General features: G+C 43.1%; 1 protein-coding gene across 1 annotated transcript in view; it reads right to left on the bottom strand.

The window, feature by feature from the left end:
* LOC146679556 (NACHT, LRR and PYD domains-containing protein 3-like) overlaps positions 1–19,775 on the bottom strand; it is a 44,919-nt gene that overhangs the window by 18,180 nt on the left and 6,964 nt on the right. The window contains exons 2-6 of the mRNA XM_085450359.1: positions 16,576–18,355; positions 13,559–13,732; positions 12,435–12,611; positions 10,130–10,306; positions 7,584–7,760 (exon numbers count right to left, since the gene is read on the bottom strand). Coding sequence (XP_085306485.1) covers positions 7,584–7,760; positions 10,130–10,306; positions 12,435–12,611; positions 13,559–13,732; positions 16,576–18,355 — 2,485 coding nt within the window. The remainder of the gene's footprint in view (positions 1–7,583; positions 7,761–10,129; positions 10,307–12,434; positions 12,612–13,558; positions 13,733–16,575; positions 18,356–19,775) is intronic.

Genomic DNA, 19,775 nt, shown 5'->3' with positions numbered 1-19,775 from the left:
TTGTTGAAGAAGTCGGTCTGAGGAACGTTCTTAGGATCAACAAATGACGGCATGTATGAGCCTCAAGACGCAGCATCACAAGAAGAACACATGAGCTGTAGAAAAAGGAGAGACTACGAAAGCCACGGCGTTACAACGTGAACATGCTTGATCAGAGTGTGATTGTGAACAGGAGGAAGACTCAGCTGAGAACAGTGTGGTGGATACAGAGCAGAGCCCACCATCAGTACAGAGGCCTGTCCATTAGAGTGCTGCTCCAACATGCAGCACATGTACTTGGCCACAGCTGCAACATCTGTACCTGTGAAAGCTTCTTCTCTGTTGCTGCTCATATTGTGCAGAAGAAGAGAGTTTCTTTATCATCAGAAAATGTCAATGAGCTTGTGAGTCTTAGCAGCTGGCTCGGTGCAGAGGAGGAAGAACATGTCAGTCAGAGGAAGATAAATGCAGTTCATGTTGTCAACTCAACCTGGACTGTTGAAAGAGTTTTTCTTTGTCTGGTTTCTGACTGAGATTCTCCAAAGGAAATCCAGCACAAACACACACTTCACACACTCAAAGTCCTGCACAGTAAATGAGCTGATGAGCGTTTGTGCTGCTGCCTGATAACAGAACAATAGTTCTGCTGCTTCCTGTTCTGCAAACACACATTTATAAATGTTCACTTGCTGTTGATCAAAGGTATGTTGGTGGCTCTGGACGCTGAGGGAACTTTGTAAAAAACTAGATCAAATGTTAACGTCCTGGCAGAGGCAAAGAACTTTGATTTGATATTTGATTAGATTCATGTTTCAGCTCAGACTGACAGAAATATTTGAACTGCTGCTGTGTTAAAGGGAACACTGCTGTTAGAAAGCACCTGATCTGTTTCTGCACACTGAATGTTGCACTTCTCATACTGCAGTACTATTAAAATAAGTACACAATGCACTACTTTTGAACTCATGATTGAATGTTGCTGTAACAAAGCCATTAATGTGATTCAAAGTGTTCATGGTTTCCCAGCACAACAAATGATTGCACAAGTGTGACTGATCCACTTTCTAATGTGTGTGTAGCCCACACTGTGTGTCACTGTGTCACAGGTGAGTCTGTGTGTCCAGGTTCTATGAGGACAACAGGATATAGTGACTGAGTCCAGCAGCTTAAAGTCTGACTCCATCCTCCATTTAAATAACTCACAGCAACAACTGAATAGCTTTGCCTTTGTGTAGCTGACACTTCATTTTAATGTCCTTCTATTCTGGTTCATCTGGTTTCAGTTTCTATAAGCACACAGGTTTCATCAGGACTCTATGACCTCAGTAATCTTTGCTGGGCCTTAATGCTCTGAACAAAGCTGCACATCACAAGACTAAATAGAAATGAATCAGTCTTTCATTCTCACTGCTGTTTGACTTCAGCTCTCAATGTCCCACCATAACCCATGGAAAGAATTACTGTCCATCCAGGCTGCTGAACATGAAGCTGAAGAAGGTGGAGTATTGTGAGGGCTGATGGAGATGATGAATCCAGGAGCAGTGGGTGGATGGCAGCATCAGCATGAAGGATCAGTGTGAGAACACATCATCATCCACAAAGGAAACCAGTCTGAGTGTCTGACGCTCTTGTTAGAAAGACGCAGTCCCAGCAGTTAGCTTGTCTGCTAGTTAGCTGAGAGCTAACTCACTTGTACATTGAATACCAAACTGTGTAAACCAGGGGTGTCAAACATATGGCCCGTGGGCCAAATCCAGCCCTTGAGATAATTTCATATGTCAAATATTGATGAATTTTCAGGCTTGCTGATAATCAATGTGAGCACGGCTGAGGTTTTATTCTGATGAGCAAACCATGTGGCCAAACACTTTCAGAGACAGACTGGGATCATACCATTATGTGAAAGAGGACATGTCCCATAGACAGCAAGGGTAGTGGTAGAGACCAGTACACAGAGAAATGGGAGCTGTATTGAAATGCAAGCGTGTCAGGAAAGAGTGAAAAGGCAAAATGAGCAGCATCTGGCTGCATTTCAGTGATATTGGAGACCACAAAGCTGAGTGCAACATTTATACAGGAGATATACAGGAGACGCTGAGAGTAGAACTGATAAAATTAGGAGCTGGCTAAAGTGAGACCCATTTTTATTTCCACCCATTTTCCACTGTGGAGGACAAAAGGTTTCAAACTGGTCCAGGTCTTAAACCTCACGTGTTCTTCCTAATAGCAGTAAATGGATAGAAATAAGGCTTTCATGAAAACACTGAATAAAACTTGCTGCCTTTAAAAAGACTAAATGTACAGTTCAGTATTGAATACTACATAAAATAAACTATATATAAAGTGTGTCTGAATGGCAGAGATGCAGAAATATGTGCATGTAGCACAGAGCCACGGCTCAGTGTCTGAATGAGTCTCACAGACCTGAATGTGCTGTTGAAGCCATTTATAATTATAACGTAATTCTTTACTCGTTTGATCTGCTCCTTACCACAAGCCACCAGACGTAGAAGGTTTTGGACTTTTAACTATATTTTCTGAAGTTTTACAACTTTTCTTACTGTTAAAAACCTCGTTATGGCCATTCATGCTGTACAAAGTAATTAGACATGTGTGGTATCTACAGAAACGTCAGGATCTCAGCTAAAAGTTCACAAAACCATCTCAACAACCACCAAACAGCTGAAACAGCAGGTGAACAGATCACACAAAAAAGATATAAACACAAATCCCCCTGATCATCTGTTTTTTAAACATGAAGTGTAGTTTTGGACGTTCATTTACTGCTGGTTCAGTGAATTTTGGTTGGACAGTGATGAAACCTGCAGTCTCAGAATCTGTGAGAAGTCTGCTTTCAGCTCGCAACAGCATTGTTGTGTTGTGTGCTGTGGATTCACCTCTGCAAACTCATCACTGTTTCACCATCATGTTTCTACACTGAACAAAAATATAAACGCAACACCTTTGTTACTGCACCCATTCCCCATGGGATGGACGTAGAGACCTAAAATTCATTCCAGATACACAATATAACCATCCCTCCCAAACAGTGGTCACAAATCAGTCCAAATGTGTGGTAGTGGGCACATCTGCTATATTGAGATAATCCATCCCACCTCACAGGTGTGCCACATCAGGATGCTGATCTGACATCATGAGTAGTGCACAGGTGTACCTCAGACTGCCCACAACAAAAGGCCACCCTGGAATGTGCAGTTTTTTGCGTTATTGGGGGTCTGGGACCCAGAACCGGTCAGTATCTTGTGTGACCACCATTTGCCTCATGCAGTGCAACACATCGTCGCATGGAGTCTATCAGATTGTCAATTGTGGCCTGTGGAATGTTGGTCCACTCCACTTCAATGGCTGTGCGAGGTTGTTGGATATTCGTGGGAACTGGTACACGCTGTCGTATACGCCGGTCAAGCACATCCCGAACATGCTCAATGGGTGACATGTCCGGTGAGTATGCTCTCAATTTTAGGTCTCTACGTCCATCCCATGGGGAATGGGAGCAGTAACAAAGGTGTTGCATTTATATTTTTGTTGAGTGTACTTAGACAATAACAAAGGAAGCAGTTCCCAGGAACTACTTCCTGTCTTGTTAACATAAGAGTATGTTGCCCTTCAAAACACCTCCACTTCTCCTCTTATTAGAGGACTGCCTTATTATTAATCTGCTAATTCTGTCAGTTGATGAAAGAAAAATGCTTGATCTCACCTGAGAGTTTCCAGTGTACAGTGTGGACTCTTCAGTCCTTCAGACAGAAGCTTCACGCCTGAATCCTTCAGGTTGATGTTACTCAGGTCCAGCTGTCTCAGATTAGAGGTCTGAGAGCTGAGACCTGAGGCCAGAGCTTCACAGCTTCTCTCTGACAGGTCACAGTGACTCAGTCTGAAAAATAACAGATAAACAATTACAAAAATAAAACACTTATGTTGAAGCGTAATGAGATACTATTATATTTAGCAATATTTCATCTTGTTTTTGTCAGGAAACTGAGCACTGATGCAGAGCAACATGTGGAGAGAATCAGAGGAGAAGAAGTGAAGAGAGAACAGCAGTAAAACAACACTGAATTGTTCAGTGTGCTTTTGATATCAACAGAATGTGTCAAACTTCTTTATTTTGTATTTGTTTTAGTAGAATTGATGATTATCACTTAGATAACAACCACAGGCCAGGTCTAAATTGCACTTTGGTGACACTTACACCCAGAAATATTTCAGAAACGTGGACAATTTGTGCTCCATTGTATTCAGTATTGAACAAACTGAGTACCGATGACCACTTAATATTTTTGATAGTTTATTTGAGTTGTTCCACCTGATCTGTGTTAACTAGAATAAACATTTAAAAGCTAAAGCTATGATCACAGATTTACTCACAGAGCTTTGTTGGAGGCTTTGACCACTGGCAGCAGCCTCAGTAGAGCCTTTTTAAAGGCTCGTGTTCACACTTAGATCATCGATTTCTACTTACATTTCTTTCTGGGAAAAATGGAGATTACTTTGAAAACAGGAACTATTTTCCCCAAAAATCAGCCCTTGATTAGTAAATCACTCCAACATGTTCTCAGTCAGAAGAAGCTGTCTTGTTATGAGGGAGAGAAGAAAAAGATCGAGGCACAGAAACTTGTTGAAAGAGAGATAAAGCAGCTAAAATCAGGTCTAAAAGTAAAGCAGAGGATGAGCTGAATAAAGGACACTCAAGGCTGGCTTGGAAAGGAATGAAGTCCATGGTGGGGATGCAGAACAAGGACCAAAGATGAATGTGATGCTGAATCAGCAGAAGACTTGGACTCATATAATTCCAGCTTTGATATCATTGATTTCAATGAAGATCTTTGTGATTGTAGCAAAGGGCCGGTAGCTCTGAGAGTCCCACTGATGAGGTTTCTGTGAAGGTTCGCAGTTATCTAAAGAGCTTAGAAAAAAAGGCATCTGGACTTCTTTAAGTTTTTTGAAGACGTTTCGCCTTTCACCTCTCATCCAAGAAGCTTCTTTATTTCAAGGGTCAAATAGTGGAGAGTCCCAGATTAGCCTGTGTACAAACAGACTTCAGCCATATAAGAGTGTGTGTGAGTGAATGAGAGCACACACAGGACACTCTGATCTCTGAATGTGTGTGACGCAGTGAAAAAGAGGATTGTACTGGATATACTGTGACTGACAAACAGAGTTTAAAGAGAAAGGTGTTTGGATTAAAATGGATTATGCTAAAGTGAACGTGCTAATGAAATCTGAACTGACTGAAATGTGAAGTGAAGATAATTCAGATGTAAAAGAGAGAGAGAGGGGGTGATGATAAGGTGAGGCTGAAGATCAGTGAAGGGGATGTAAACACCTGATTGGTTGAGTAGATATCAGATCGACAGTTTCACAGTTTTCCCTGTGGATTATAACTTTAAGAAGATGTGACATTCATCAAGGAATCCTGCTCTCTGGATTATTTCCACGAACACTGAGCTGGAACACATCTACAGTGCTGGAAGTGCCCGTCTCACCACCAACCTCTCTGTGCACATTCACTTTTCAACCCTTTGTGAGACACTAAACGTGTAAATCTGAGCATTTATCTACAGTGGGGCAAAAAAGTATTTAGTCAGCCACCGATTGTGCAAGTTCCCCCACTTAAAATGATGACAGAGGTCAGTAATTTGCACCAGAGGTACACTTCAACTGTGAGAGACAGAATGTGAAAAAAAAAATCCATGAATCCACATGGTAGGATTTGTAAAGAATTTATTCGTAAATCAGGGTGGAAAATAAGTATTTGGTCACCTCAAACAAGGAAAATCTCTGGCTCTCACAGACCTGTAACGTCTTCTCTAAGAAGCTTTTCTGTCCCCCACTCGTTACCTGTATGAATGGCACCTGTTTGAACTCATCATCTGTATAAAAGACACCTGTCCACAGCCTCAAACAGTCAGACTCCAAACTCCGCCATGGCCAAGACCAAAGAGCTTTCGAAGGACACCAGGAAAAGTATTGTAGACCTGCACCAGACTGGGAAGAGTGAATCTACAATAGGCAAGCAGCTTGGTGTGAAGAAATCAACTGTGGGAGCAATCATCAGAAAATGGAAGACATACAAGACCACTGATAATCTCCCTCGATCTGGGGCTCCACGCAAGATCTCATCCCGTGGGGTCAAAATGATCATGAGAACGGTGAGCAAAGATCCCAGAACCACACGGGGGGACCTGGTGAATGACCTGCAGAGAGCTGGGACCAAAGTAACAAAGGTCACCATCAGTAACACACTACAACGGCAGGGAATCAAATCCCGCAGTGCCAGACGTGTTCCGCTGCTGAAGCCAGTGCATGTCCAGGCCCGTCTGAAGTTTGCCAGAGAGCACATGGATGATACAGCAGAGGATTGGGAGAATGTCATGTGGTCAGATGAAACCAAAGTAGAACTTTTTGGTATAAACTCAACTCGTCGTGTTTGGAGGAAGAAGAATACTGAGTTGCATCCCAAGAACACCATACCTACTGTGAAGCATGGGGGTGGAAACATCATGCTATGGGGCTGTTTTTCCTGCCAAGGGGACAGGACGACTGATCCGTGTTAAGGACAGAATGAATGGGGCCATGTATCGTGAGATTTTGAGCCAAAACCTCCTTCCATCAGTGAGAACTTTGAAGATGAAACGAGGCTGGGTCTTCCAACATGACAATGATCCAAAACACACCGCCCGGGCAACAAAGGAGTGGCTCCGTAAGAAGCATTTGAAAGTCCTGGAGTGGCCTAGCCAGTCTCCAGACCTCAACCCCACAGAAAATCTGTGGCGGGAGTTGAAAGTCCGTGTTGCTCGGCGACAGCCCCAAAACATCACTGCTCTCGAGAAGATCTGCATGGAGGAATGGGCCAAAATACCAGCTACTGTGTGTGCAAACCTGGTAAAGACCGATAGTAAACGTTTGACCTCTGTTATTGCCAACAAAGGTTATGTTACAAAGTATTGAGTTGTATTTTTGTTATTGACCAAATACTTATTTGCCACCCTGATTTACGGATAAATTCTTTACAAATCCTACCATGTGAATTCATGGATTTTTTTTTTTCACATTCTGTCTCTCACAGTTGACGTGTACCTCTGGTGCAAATTACTGACCTCTGTCATCATTTTAAGTGGGGGAACTTGCACAATCGGTGGCTGACTAAATACTTTTTTGCCCCACTGTATGTTAGTGCAAACACCTCTAATAGGTTGGTTTAGTCTTTCCAAGTCATATCTTCCCTTGGAGTCTGCGGTCCAGGCTTCTAAAATCATCCTAGTTTAACAAGCAGTACAATCTAGAGTAGAGCTGCACTAACAGGTGTGACTGATGAGATCTGATACTCATGTTTATTTGTATCAGGACAAGCAGGGAAGACCTGGACATCAACTCTGTCAGGCTGCCTGAGTCCTCTCACCCACATCAGCTCAGAACTCTGCATTATCTACTGAGTCAGACTCAGTGGATCAGGGATCAGAAGTTCTACAAAGAGTAGAACCAGACTTCCTGTATAGAGGTGTGTGGGCCTACTGATCCACAGTGTCAGCACAACTTTCACATCATATTCATCTCAGCACAACTAAAACATGCTGACTGACCCCAGAGTTTCAAGTCCACATCCTGGACTCTCCAGGAAACCACACAGATGCTTCACTCCTGGATCCTGCAGGTTGTTATTGTTACTCAGGTCCAGCTCTCTCAGATGGGAGGGGTTGGACTTCAGTGCTGCTGCCAGATAATCACAGCTGATCTCTGACAAACCACAGTCCTTCAATCTGAATAAAAAATGAAAGATGTAAGTTTATTAGACAAAGTGCTTGAAATCATTCAGTGTTTCATCATCTGTTCAGAGCTGAAGAAGGTTCAGAATGTAGAAGTTTAGAAAATGGAAACTCCAAACAGCTGAAGCCAACAGGAAGCAGCTTCAAACAAACAAGAGAAAAAAATGAATTTTTCACATTGAAGTCGTACATTTATCATAAAGTTGTCAAGTTTTGCCGTGTGAAAGAGAAAAAACTGAACAGGAATCCTCAGAGTTGAACCCTCTGCATAGAGGTTCAAGTTCCTCTTCAGGTCCCAAAGTGCAGAACAACAAGGTTTCAAACAGCTTCGTTCCAGCAGCATCAGCCACAGAAATGCAGAGATAATTCTTTGGATCTCTTGGTTGTGTTGTATGATGCTGTGTTTGCATATCTGGTGTCTGTGTTGCTTTGTGAGGATGGATCATTTACTGCAGCTCCAGATAAACAGAGCTGGACCTGAACCTGGTAACTTCACTTAGAAGACACTTGTGACGGGAACGTGTGAGAAGTTTTGAGCAGACAAGTGTTGATTTTGAGTCTGGGACGAGGTCTCCACAGTCTTTGTGGAGATCCACATTCTGCGTACTGCCTGTGAGAAGCTGCAGACATTTCTCCTCCAAATCCACTGAGCAGCTGCTCGTGGTGGTATTAGCTTCATGTGTGCATGTTAGCATTAAGCCGCGGTGACACTCTGCTGTGGACACGGTCACAGCTGGACGCATGATGGATGAGTCGTCCTTCCTGTTAAACTTCTTTGAGGTGAGCTTGAAGCTGCTGCTTGGGGCGCATGCACAGCTGGTTATTGTACTGGAAATGTTCTGCAGACGAGTCCATGCGCTCACAACAAAGCTCAGTGTGGACGACGCTGTGCACGCTCCAATGCTGATTAGTATGAGTGCGCACTTGGTCTGAAAACTGGAAAGCTTTGAGTATCCCTGCTCTCTTCCCTCTTCCAGAACAGGGAAGAGAGCAGCAGCAGCGTTCAGCACAAACACGAAGGATCAAAGAAGAAGAACATGACAAGCTCAGATGGAGGTTGCAGTGGACACTTTTCATTGTTTTAACTTCGCTTTCACTTCAGCTTCACCAACAACAGCACAAGCAGAGCAGCCCACTGACTGCGTGGCCGTGACGGCGCCCCCTGGTGACTGTAAACCACTACAACATGTAGACGGCCGTCTGCTGCTCATTTCTTTACCACCATCACAAGAGCTCTTTATCCTGTTCTTCACTCTCATTGGGTCTTTGTGTGCTTGTTTTTACAACAGTAGTCATTCTGATTGGTCAAAGAAGACAGTCAGCTGTGACTAAATGTAGCTCCTACAGCAGTGATGGGAATAACTACTGAAGCTAATCCAGTATCAAAGCTCAGGAATCAGCAGCTCCCACCTCGTTTTCTTTGAACAACTATTTTTAGCTGCTGTGTTTTTGTGTTTCTGCGGACCTCAGACATCCTGCTGCTCTGGAGAACTGAAGCTCTAAAAGCTTCAGCCTTTATCTCCAAGAAACAAAGCTGATCATGGAGACCCAGCAGGTCAGCTGATCTGTGGACAGCACCAGCATCTTTAAGTAAGTCTGAGAGGTGAGCAGTCTTTGGAAGCCTTTACTGTCTGATAGTCTCAGAGCAGGATTTGGATCATTATTTGGCTTTTCTTCTATTATTATGTTTAGTTTCTGCTTCACAGATATTCTCTGAGATGTTCTCTGAAATGTTTCCCACTGTTGGACAAACTTTCACAGTTTCTTCATAAAGGAGATCTCCTGTGCAGTCCATCTGTGATAATATGTTAAACACTGAATTATGATTCATATCTGAATGTACTGACTGTTAATTATTGATGAGAACATAATCAGTAAATATAAATATGTTTGAGTTTGGCTTTGATGAATCAGAATAAAAGTAATAAAATAATGATTTTAGAGACAGGCCTAACTCAGGCCAGCTGACAGCCTGTGTACAAACAGACTTCAGCCATATGAGAGTGAGTGTGAGTGAATGAGAGCACACACAGGACACTCTGATCTCTGAATGTGTGTGACGCAGTGAAAAAGAGGATTGTACTGGATATACTGTGACTGACAAACAGAGTTTAAAGAGAAAGGTGTTTGGATTAAAATGGATTATGCTAAAGTGAACGTGCTAATGAAATCTGAACTGACTGAAATGTGAAGTGAAGATAATTCATTATTTACTGAGTCAGACTCAGAGGATCAGGGATCAGAAGTTCTACAAAGAGTAGAACCAGACTTCCTGTATAGAGGTTTGTGGGCCTACTGATCCACAGTGTCAGCACAACTTTCACATCATATTCATCTCAGCACAACTAGAACATGTGACTGACCTCAGAGTTTCAAGTCCACATCCTGGACTCTCCAGGAAACCACACAGATGCTTCACTCCTGAATCCTGCAGGGTTTTGTTGTGACCCAGGTCCAGCTCTCTCAGATGGGAGGGGTTGGACTTCAGTGCTGCTGCCAGATAATTACAGCTGATCTCTGACAAACCACAGCCAAACAATCTGTATAAAAAATGAAAGATGTAAGTTTACTAGACAAAGTGTGAGCTTGAAATCATTCAGTGTTTCATCATCTGTTCAGAGCTGAAGAAGGTTCAGAATGTAGAAGTTTAGAAAATGGAAACTCCAAACAGCTGAAGCCAACAGGAAGCAGCTTCAAGCTTTTTGCTCACGGTGCACCATGTAAAACCAGTTAAAAACAATAAATAAATGTTTTAAAAAAGAAGGAAGCAGCTTCAAACAAACACAACAAGAGAAAAAACTGAATGTTTCACATTAAAGTTGTACATTTATCATAAAAACAGGAAAAAGACTTGAAAAAGTCGTGTTTTTCCTTCCAGGAACAACAAGGTTTCACTTTTAAAGGTGAAGTGTGAAAGAAATGGACATATTTGAAGTCCAACACCTTTTTCCAGTCACATTATTAAAGCAGACAAACTACAAGCTCATTTTCATTCCAACAAGTCATCTTCTGACCTGGACTAACAACACTGGTCTCTATGTGCAGCTGGCTGTGAGACCAGTGCTCAGGGAGCGTCTACAAAGTGCAACAGTGAAAGAACATCACACACTCATTTGAGGAAATATGATGAAATGTTGTGTATTAGCAGCAAGTTATTGAATCATTTTCCTCAGAAACCAAACAAAATGATTGACAAACATGTTTTTACAAACTCAGTGTTGGACTTGGATCAGCAGGATAAGCTGATGTTTAAAGGCATTTGAGTCTCACTGTATGAGAGTCCAGTTATTACTCAATATTTATGGATGATGTTCTTTCAGTGTTGCACTTTGTAGACGCTCCCTGAGCCTCACAGCCAGCTGCACATGGACCAGCTGACATTACCCAGCATTAGAGGCGGCTGTAAAAAAAAAAAGGATTTTCCTATTTAAATGGTTTTAATTTGAATAAAGCGATGTTGATTCATTCAATCCTGAATCGATTTTTAATATAAATGTATTTTGCCAGAATCTCAGGTTAAAGCTCCCAAAAGTATTTCAACAAGCAGCAAACAGATAAAACAGTAAATGAGAGCAGCTAAACACACAAAGATGGAAACACAGAGCGTGGATCGTTTACTCGACGGCACGTACACGGACACGCCGTCGGGGCTGAAAGTGGACAGCTCACAGATCCTGAAGCTGCAGGTTTCATCTGTCTCCAACCAAAACTGACTGAACCAGCAGCAAAAGAAGATCCAAACTACGCTTTACGTTTGATGAACATCGTCATGAATTCTCTCTGACTTTGACGTTTACTTCCTGCACAGCGCTCCCTCTCTCAGTGTACTTCAAGAACAGTTTACCTTCAAAAATCTGTTTCCTGCATTATTCACTGCTTATTACGCACCAGTCTGCTGTTGTGTTCACTGCTGTCGGCCTCCGAAAACAAAGCCTCATTTCTGCTGTTCAATACTGAAGAAATTTAAACCTTTTAAAATGATGACAGATTACAAACTCTCAGCTGTGTCTGTAATCAAACCTCTGTAACTTTGCTTCACTTCAGCAGCATCAGGTCATGTTCACATGTTGATTCATGGTTTGCTTCAGGTTTTGATCGACTGCAGAATATTTTGAAGGTTATCTGCTATAAAAAGCCAGAAGAGGAAAATCTGCTTCATGTGTTTCTGTTTGATCCTCAGTGACTTTGACACAAAGGCCTCTGCTGTGATGATCACACCTCTGATCAAGTCTCACAGTGTCAGCTTTGTTTTTATACATATGGATATGTGCTGATAAATGATCAGAATTATAATATTTCCCACTGTCTGCTGTGTGCCGTGACCTTTGACCTGCTAAAGACAGTCAGCTGTGGATTATTCATTGTTGTGTCTGATACTTAGAACTGTGAGGAAGAACACTACACAGTTAATCAGGGTCCCCTCTCTCTGAATCAGGAAAGGTGGGCAGGCCGCGTGTGGGCCGCGGGCCATACGTTGAGTCTCACTGTTTGAAATGCAAACATTGTTCTGCTGCAGTCAATGGACTAAACCAGAGAAGAAGAAAACAGACTTTACCATGAAGATCCTCAGTGTGGATCAGTATAATATCAGCCTGATGTCTGCAGTTTAGTGTCAGCACAACTTTCACATCATATTCATCTCAGCACAACTAAAACATGCTGACTGACCTCAGAGTTTCAAGTCCACATCCTGTACTCTCCAGGAAACCACACAGATGCTTCACTCCTGGATCCTGCAGGTTGTTGTTGTCACTCAGGTCCAGCTCTCTCAGATGGGAGGGGTTGGACTTCAGTGCTGCTGCCAGATAATTACAGCTGATCTCTGACAAACCACAGCCCCACAATCTGTATAAAGAATGAAAGATGTAAGTTTATTAGACAAAGTGCTTGAAATCATTCAGTGTTTCATCATCTGTTCAGAGCTGAAGAAGGTTCAGAATGTAGAAGTTTAGAAAATGGAAACTCCAAACAGCTGAAGCCAACAGGAAGCAGCTTCAAACAAACACAACAAGAGAAAAAACTCTGAATGTTTCACATTAAAGTCGTACATTTATCATAAAAACAGGACAAAGACTTGAAAAAGTCGTGTTTTTCCTTCCAGGAACAACAAGGCTTCACTTTTAAAGGTGAAGTGTGAAAGAAATGGACATATTTGAAGTCCAACACCTTTTTCCAGTCACATTATTAAAGCAGAAAAACTACAAGCTCATTTTCATTCCAACAAGTCATCTTCTGACCCTTTATTATTATTGTTATTATTCAATATTTATGGAGGATGTTTTTAAATTGGGCTCAAATATGTGACAGACATTTCATCCCATGTCAGTTTGGCCTCATCCTGGGACGGATTATCCAGCACACACTCTGACCACAGGCCCAGGGGCCACGCAAAGCTGGGCTCCATCCAAGAGACAGGAAACAAACCAACACAATAATAAAAAGCACCATGTGATCTTCTTACATCTTCAAGACAAACATAGTAAAAACATGAGCATATTTGTTTCCTGATAAAATGATGTGACAGGTAGACGTAAAGTAAAGTGGTGGTGTTACAGCCTTTCTCCCCTCTGCTGCCGAGGCTGTTAGTCTCTCCCAAACTCAGCTACAGGACTTCCAAATGAATGAAAGCAGCAGAAGTGGCTTTACAAATGAAACCACAGTGACAGACAGTAATTAAGAATCTCCTAAGCAATCCAAAGATAAGAAAAGTTCACCTGCCAATTCTATAAAGCTTGGTTGTTCATACAATAATATCATTTAATGATCAGCAGTGGGGATGTTTGGATCCTGACCTGAGAGTTTCCAGTGTACAATGTGGACTCTGCAGTGCAGCAGACAGAAGCTTCACTCCTGAATCCTGCAGGTCATTGTTACTCAGGTCCAGCTCTTTCAGACTAGAGGATTGGGAGTTGAGAACTGAGGACAGAGCACCACAGCTTCTCTCTGAGAGGTTACAGCCACTCAGTCTGGAAGAAAACAAACAAACAATTAAATCAGTCAAATGAAACATTTTTAATGCCAGCATGCAATACAATTATTGGTTAACTAAATAGCTTCATTAAAACACAACTCTTCTTCTATAGCAGCACTTACTCCTTGTAAGCTCCACCTGCTCCACCATCTGAGTCAGACGACATGAAAACAAACTGTAAATCTAGTAGAAACATGATTGGAAATCTTCTCAGATCCATTTGTACATTTAGAGCCTGATCCTGAAATATAGCAGCACGGACATTCACAGCAGCAAAGGGTTCTTGCTGATCTGAGCTGGCTTGGCCCTGGCTTATTGAAGATTAAAGAAAGCGGAATCAGCTGTTCAAACCCCCACAAGGCTGCCCGCTGTGACTGAAACAATGGGACGCGTCGTGACTTCTCAAAATGGGCTCATTGAACGCAGCACGGATAAGATCTTGAAGAAGCTCATGGCGGTCGTGAGTTCTCAGACTTTGCTCTTTGAGCGCAAAACCGATAACCTCTCGGAGAAGCTCGTGGCTCTCCAACGGGAGATTGAGAGACGAGTGACGGACTGTTAGATCAGCTGTGAAATTGACATGCAGTTGTTCGCACCAAAGAAAGCCACCATCATCTCATGCGGCTAACATACCGGCGCCAGCTGTGGTCTCAAGGCTGGAGCTGAACATAAATCTCACCCTGATAACAGACGGTGTTTAGACTGTTCCTTCCCATCCTAAGCATGCTTATCCCCTCCCGGTGCAGACGGTGGGTCGAGGGGACCAGCGCAAATGCTGCAGGCCCGGATGCGCTGTCTACACCGGCTGTCTCTCACCTTTTACCCATCCCTGTTGCTCGTCATGTGTTTCTATGGCGCATTAAGAGTTTTCATGTGCTCTGCGCTGGGGTCATTTTTTTTGTCTGTTCTCAAACTGATCTCCCTGTTGGAGCTCAGTCTGGGGGTGTTCATGTTTCTCCTCATCTTTCCTGATGTTGTGCATTTTCTGCTGTTCGGTTCCGGGTCGCTGCTCTAGCGGCTGACCGGCCAGCTACCTAGCCTGACCCGTCTCCCCAATGTGATGTTTGTGTATTGTATGTACGGTTGGAAAGCTCAGTATCCTAATTGCCCCTTGAAAATAAATACAGTGTTCTGAATCTGAATCTGAAAAGATTACAGAAGACGACTCTGTTCAGTAAATATTACGCTCATGCTGTCACCAAATACCAAAGGTAGGTAAAACTCTGGTTGTTGCAGCCATCCAGTATGACATGCTTTGTACTGTTCTGCTGCAGTTTGTGACACCTGGTTGATGAGTTGTGAAGGACGATGAAACAAACACTTCACTCAATGTTTGTCTTCTAAACTGGATGTAATTTGGGCAGCCGATAGTTTTTCTTAATCTATCCCAGCTGCAAATAGGAACACAACAAATAAATAACTTTACCCACTTGGATCCTTATCATTCAAGATTGTGAAAAGATTCTCTACTCAGAGAATACTGGTGATTTTAGATGAGAGAGATGATTTGGAAGATGATGAAGGGGAAGAGTTTTCACAACTCGAGGCCTTTTGTCTTCACTGTACAGGACAGAGAAGACAGGAAGGGAGGGAGAAGTGAGGAGAATAACACACAGGAAATGGTCTTGGGCAGACTCAAACCAGGCCCTGGAGTCACGACTCTAACCTTCAGTGCATGGGTCACCTGCTCAGCCAGGTAAGCTACAGCAGTCAGCAGTGTGTGAGTTAATTTGAAGACAATGATGACTATAAGTCAGGTAAAAAAAATACTATCATCAACCAACAAGGGGAAAACAGTGAGCTTGAATGGCCAAGCTTTGACCAAGGGTGGCTCACTCCTCGGTCTTCTTGCCCAAGGAGTGAACCACCCTGCATGGCTATCAATGTGGTGCAACCAAGGCCATCATACAGTACAGGCCATCCAAGCTGATTTTAACTTTTCCTCCCAGATACCACCTTAGAAATCATCTAGATTAGGATATGTTGGCTGTTCTAGATCCAATCACAACAAACAGAGAGCTGCTGTGTGTCCAAGGTGAACAGGAAGAATATATACATGCATAAAGTCAATAAAGTCAGAAGGTTTGCTTTAGACTGTGCTGCAGTTTATCATCAAAGACTGACAAACAGGCACCATGCTGCCAACAAATGGCATCAAGTCTGACTTTTTTTGTTCTTTTTTTTTAATCAAGATTAAATTTTATAGCAACCACAGCAGAGATGACCAGGGAAGGTGTGCTTGAGGGGATATAGCTACAACAGCTGGTTTCAGACTGAAGATGAACTGAGGTGCTGCACCCAAGTCTGCAGGTTCAGGGAGGGACAAACATCTGCTGCAACCAGATTGGAGTGAGAGGAGAGAGCAGGCCAACAACAACAAAGAAACAACAAACACACTGTGGAAGACCGAAGCAGAGTTTAGTTTAAAGTGGAACTAAGGATGTTTCTCTGGCTGCCAGGATTCACTGAGTAATTCAAATGCTTTCTTTAATGCAGGACCCACCATGCATGTAAAAGCAAGTGTTTCACCAACATTTGTGACTAAAATAGACCTGCAGTAGAAATGTATCTAGGAGCATGCATGTGAATATAAAGTATCACAACATCAGGCACATGCAGCCTAAGTGTTTAAACAAAGACTGATAACATAACAGCAGCAGTGATGATCAGTTTATGGTGAATCCAGCGTCTCGAGTTCTGGAGGCATCAAAGAGGTCACAGTTGTATTGGAGAAATCCCAAAACTTTACAAATTCATACAAAGAGAGAAAGCCTGGTGAAATAAATTACTGACACAGTTGGATGTTAAAAGTAAAGACATGAGTACAAATGTACTCACAGAGCTTTGTTGGAGGCTTTGACCACTGGCAGCAGCCTCAGAAGAGCCTCCTCTGAAGCAGAGTATTTCTTCAGGTCAAACACATCCAGATCTTCTTCTGATGACAGTAAGATGAAGACCAGAGCTGACCACTGAGCAGGAGACAGTTTATCTGTGGAGAGACTTCCTGATCTCAGGGACTGTTGGATCTCCTCCACTAGAGAACGATCATTAAGTTCATTCAGACAGTGGAACAGATTGATGCTTTTCTCTGCAGACAGATTCTCACTGAGCTTCTTCTTGATGTACTGAACTGTTTTCTTATTGGTCAGTGAGCTACTTCCTGTCTGTGTCAGCAGACCTCGTAGGAGAGTCTGATTGGTCTGCAGTGAAAGACCCAGGAGGAAGCGGAGGAACAAGTCCAGGTGTCCATTTGGACTCTGTAAGGCCTTGTTCACAGCAATCAGGTGGAGAGATGGTTTAAACCACCAGGAGGTTGTTTGTTGTTGTTCCAGCAGATTGAGTCCAGAGTTGATGAAGGTCAGATGGACATGAAGAGCAGCCAGAAACTCCTGAACACTCAGATGGATGAAGCAGAACACCTTGTCCTGGTACAGTCCTCTCTCCTCTTTAAAGATCTGTGTGAACACTCCTGAGTACACTGAGGCTGCTCTGATATCGATGCCACACTCTGTCAGGTCTGATTCATAGAAGATCAGGTTTCCTTTCTGCAGCTGATCAAAAGCCAGTTTTCCCAGAGACTCCATCATCTTCCTGCTCTCTGGACTCCAGTGTGGATCTGTCTCAGCTCCTCCATCATACTTGACCTTCTTCACTTTGGCCTGAACCACCAGGAAGTGGATGTACATCTCAGTCAGGGTGTTGGGCAGCTGTCCTCCCTCTCTGGTTTCCAGCACATCCTCCAGAACTGTAGCAGTGATCCAGCAGAAGACTGGGATGTGACACATGATGTGGAGGCTTCGTGATGTCTTGATGTGGGAGATGATCCTGCTGGCCTGCTCCTCATCTCTGAATCTCTTCCTGAAGTACTCCTCCTTCTGTGGGTCAGTGAACCCTCTGACCTCTGTCACCATGCCAACACAGTCAGGAGGGATCTGATTGGCTGCTGCAGGTCGTGTGGTTATCCAGAGGCGAGCAGAGGGAAGCAGTTTCCCCCTGATGAGGTTTATCAGCAGCACATCCACTGAGGTGGACTTTCTAGGGTCAGTTAGGATTGTAGTTTTGTGGAAGTCCAGAGGAAGTCGACACTCATCCAGACCATCAAAGATGAACACAACCTGGAAGTCTTCAAAGCTGCAGATTCCTGCTTCTTTGGTTTCAGTAAAGAAGTGATGAACAAGTCCCACCAAGCTGAACTTTTCCTCTTTCAGCACATTCAGCTCTCTGAAAGTGAATGGAAATATGAACTGGATGTCCTGGTTGGCTTTGTCTTCAGCCCAGTCCAGGCTGTATTTCTGTGTTAAGACTGTTTTCCCAATGCCAGCCACTCCCTTTGTCAGCACTGTTCTGATTGGTTCATCTCTTCCAGGTGAGGCTTTAAAGATGTCTTCTTGTCTGATGGTTGTTTCTGGTCTGTCTGGTTTCCTGGATGCTGTTTCAATCTGTCTGACCTCATGTTCATCATTGACCTCTGCAGTCCCTCCCTCTGTGATGTAGAGCTCTGTGTAGATCTGATTCAGAAGGGTTGGGTTTCCTGCTTTAGCGATGCCCTCAAACACACACTGGAACTTCGTCTTCAGGGTGGATTTAAGGTTACGATGACAAACTGCAGCTTGAAGCTCTGAATGAGAAGAAAAATAAACACTCAATTCCAAAAAGAACTAATCTTTAAAACATGTTGCTCCATCTTCCATCTCTGGAAAATGTTCATTTATCCAGCAGCTTAAATCTTTAGATAAATCCTCTTACTGCTCTGCAGACGGTCAGCCAGCTCCTCCTGCTTCATTCTCCTCAGGAAGTCCACTGTGATCTTCACAAACGCATCTCTGCTGCTGCTCCTCTGACTCTCTAAGCATTCTGGGTAATCTGGACTCAGAACCTTCTGGATCTTCTTCAGCTCGTTCTTCACAAAAGTGATGATGTTGTCCTCCAGCAGCTGGAACAGAATATTTATGAATGAGCCAATCAGACTGAAATCATGGAGCCAAACATCAGATCCATGTTGGACACACTGACGATCCACTGGTCTACAAAGAGCAGCATGGAGATGACTGTGAACAGAACAGATGTAACAGTAGTTGTTGTACATGTACAGACCATAAATATGGAGTCCAGCTGTGTTTGATGCTGCTGGGCAGACTGACCACTGGGAACCTCTGAGCTCTGCTGCTCCACTCTGTGGAGGAACCATGAAGGATTAGATCAACACAGGATAAAGATCCAGGAGTGTCTGCTCAAATAACTTCATCTGAATCAAGTCTGTCAAGTTTTAAACTCTCAGATTGTGAACATATCAGTAATTTTCAGTCTGTTTTCATGGACGTCCTTTCAGTGGTGATGTCAGGGATGATTTTGAAGAAGCTCATCAAACTGAACCATCAGCAGATCACTGCTCCAAAACCAGAACATGATCCGAGTCTCCCTCCACCACCAGAACACCAGCTTTACTAACGTGGTAGATCAGTGTAGTACAGATCAATAACTGATGAGTCATTTGATCAAAATCACTGAGTGCTTCACGTCTGACCCTCTGATGCTTCTGTAGACATTTTGCATATTTAATGAATGTCTGACAGTTTTACATTCATTCTATGAACACAGTGGAAATGTTGTGTTATAGTCTCCATGTTGTTTCCAGCATCATAAATTCTTAAGTTCAGAAAATTAGATTCTTTCTTCACAGCTGAAAAACAACAACATTTATTCTCTATTGAAATCTGCATCGTCCACTCCAAAGGTCACAATCTGAAGGTAACATCTGGTTTTGTTCCCTGTGGTTAACTCTGAGCATCAGTATGGTGGGATTTATCCACTACATCCACACCACTGTGGTTCAGTGTTGTCCTGATGGAGTAACAGCAGCCAGTATGATCCAGGCTTTAGCTGCTGGGTCTCTGTGTGACCTCTCAGACTGTTTAACAGATCAGACACAAAGAGAATCAGAGCAGCTCTGTTCTTTAAAGACAAACATGAACCCACTCAGGTCACACTTTCCCCACAGATATGAGCATCACTGTCCTCAAACAGCAAATGACCAAGTC

Source organism: Copadichromis virginalis, unplaced genomic scaffold (genome assembly GCF_057382275.1).
Source record: "Copadichromis virginalis isolate Kocher_CV1m ecotype Utaka unplaced genomic scaffold, C_Virginalis_male_GT1.1 unmapped_scaffold_1, whole genome shotgun sequence".
NCBI lineage: Eukaryota > Metazoa > Chordata > Actinopteri > Cichliformes > Cichlidae > Copadichromis > Copadichromis virginalis.
This window is presented reverse-complemented; position numbering and strand designations above follow the sequence as displayed.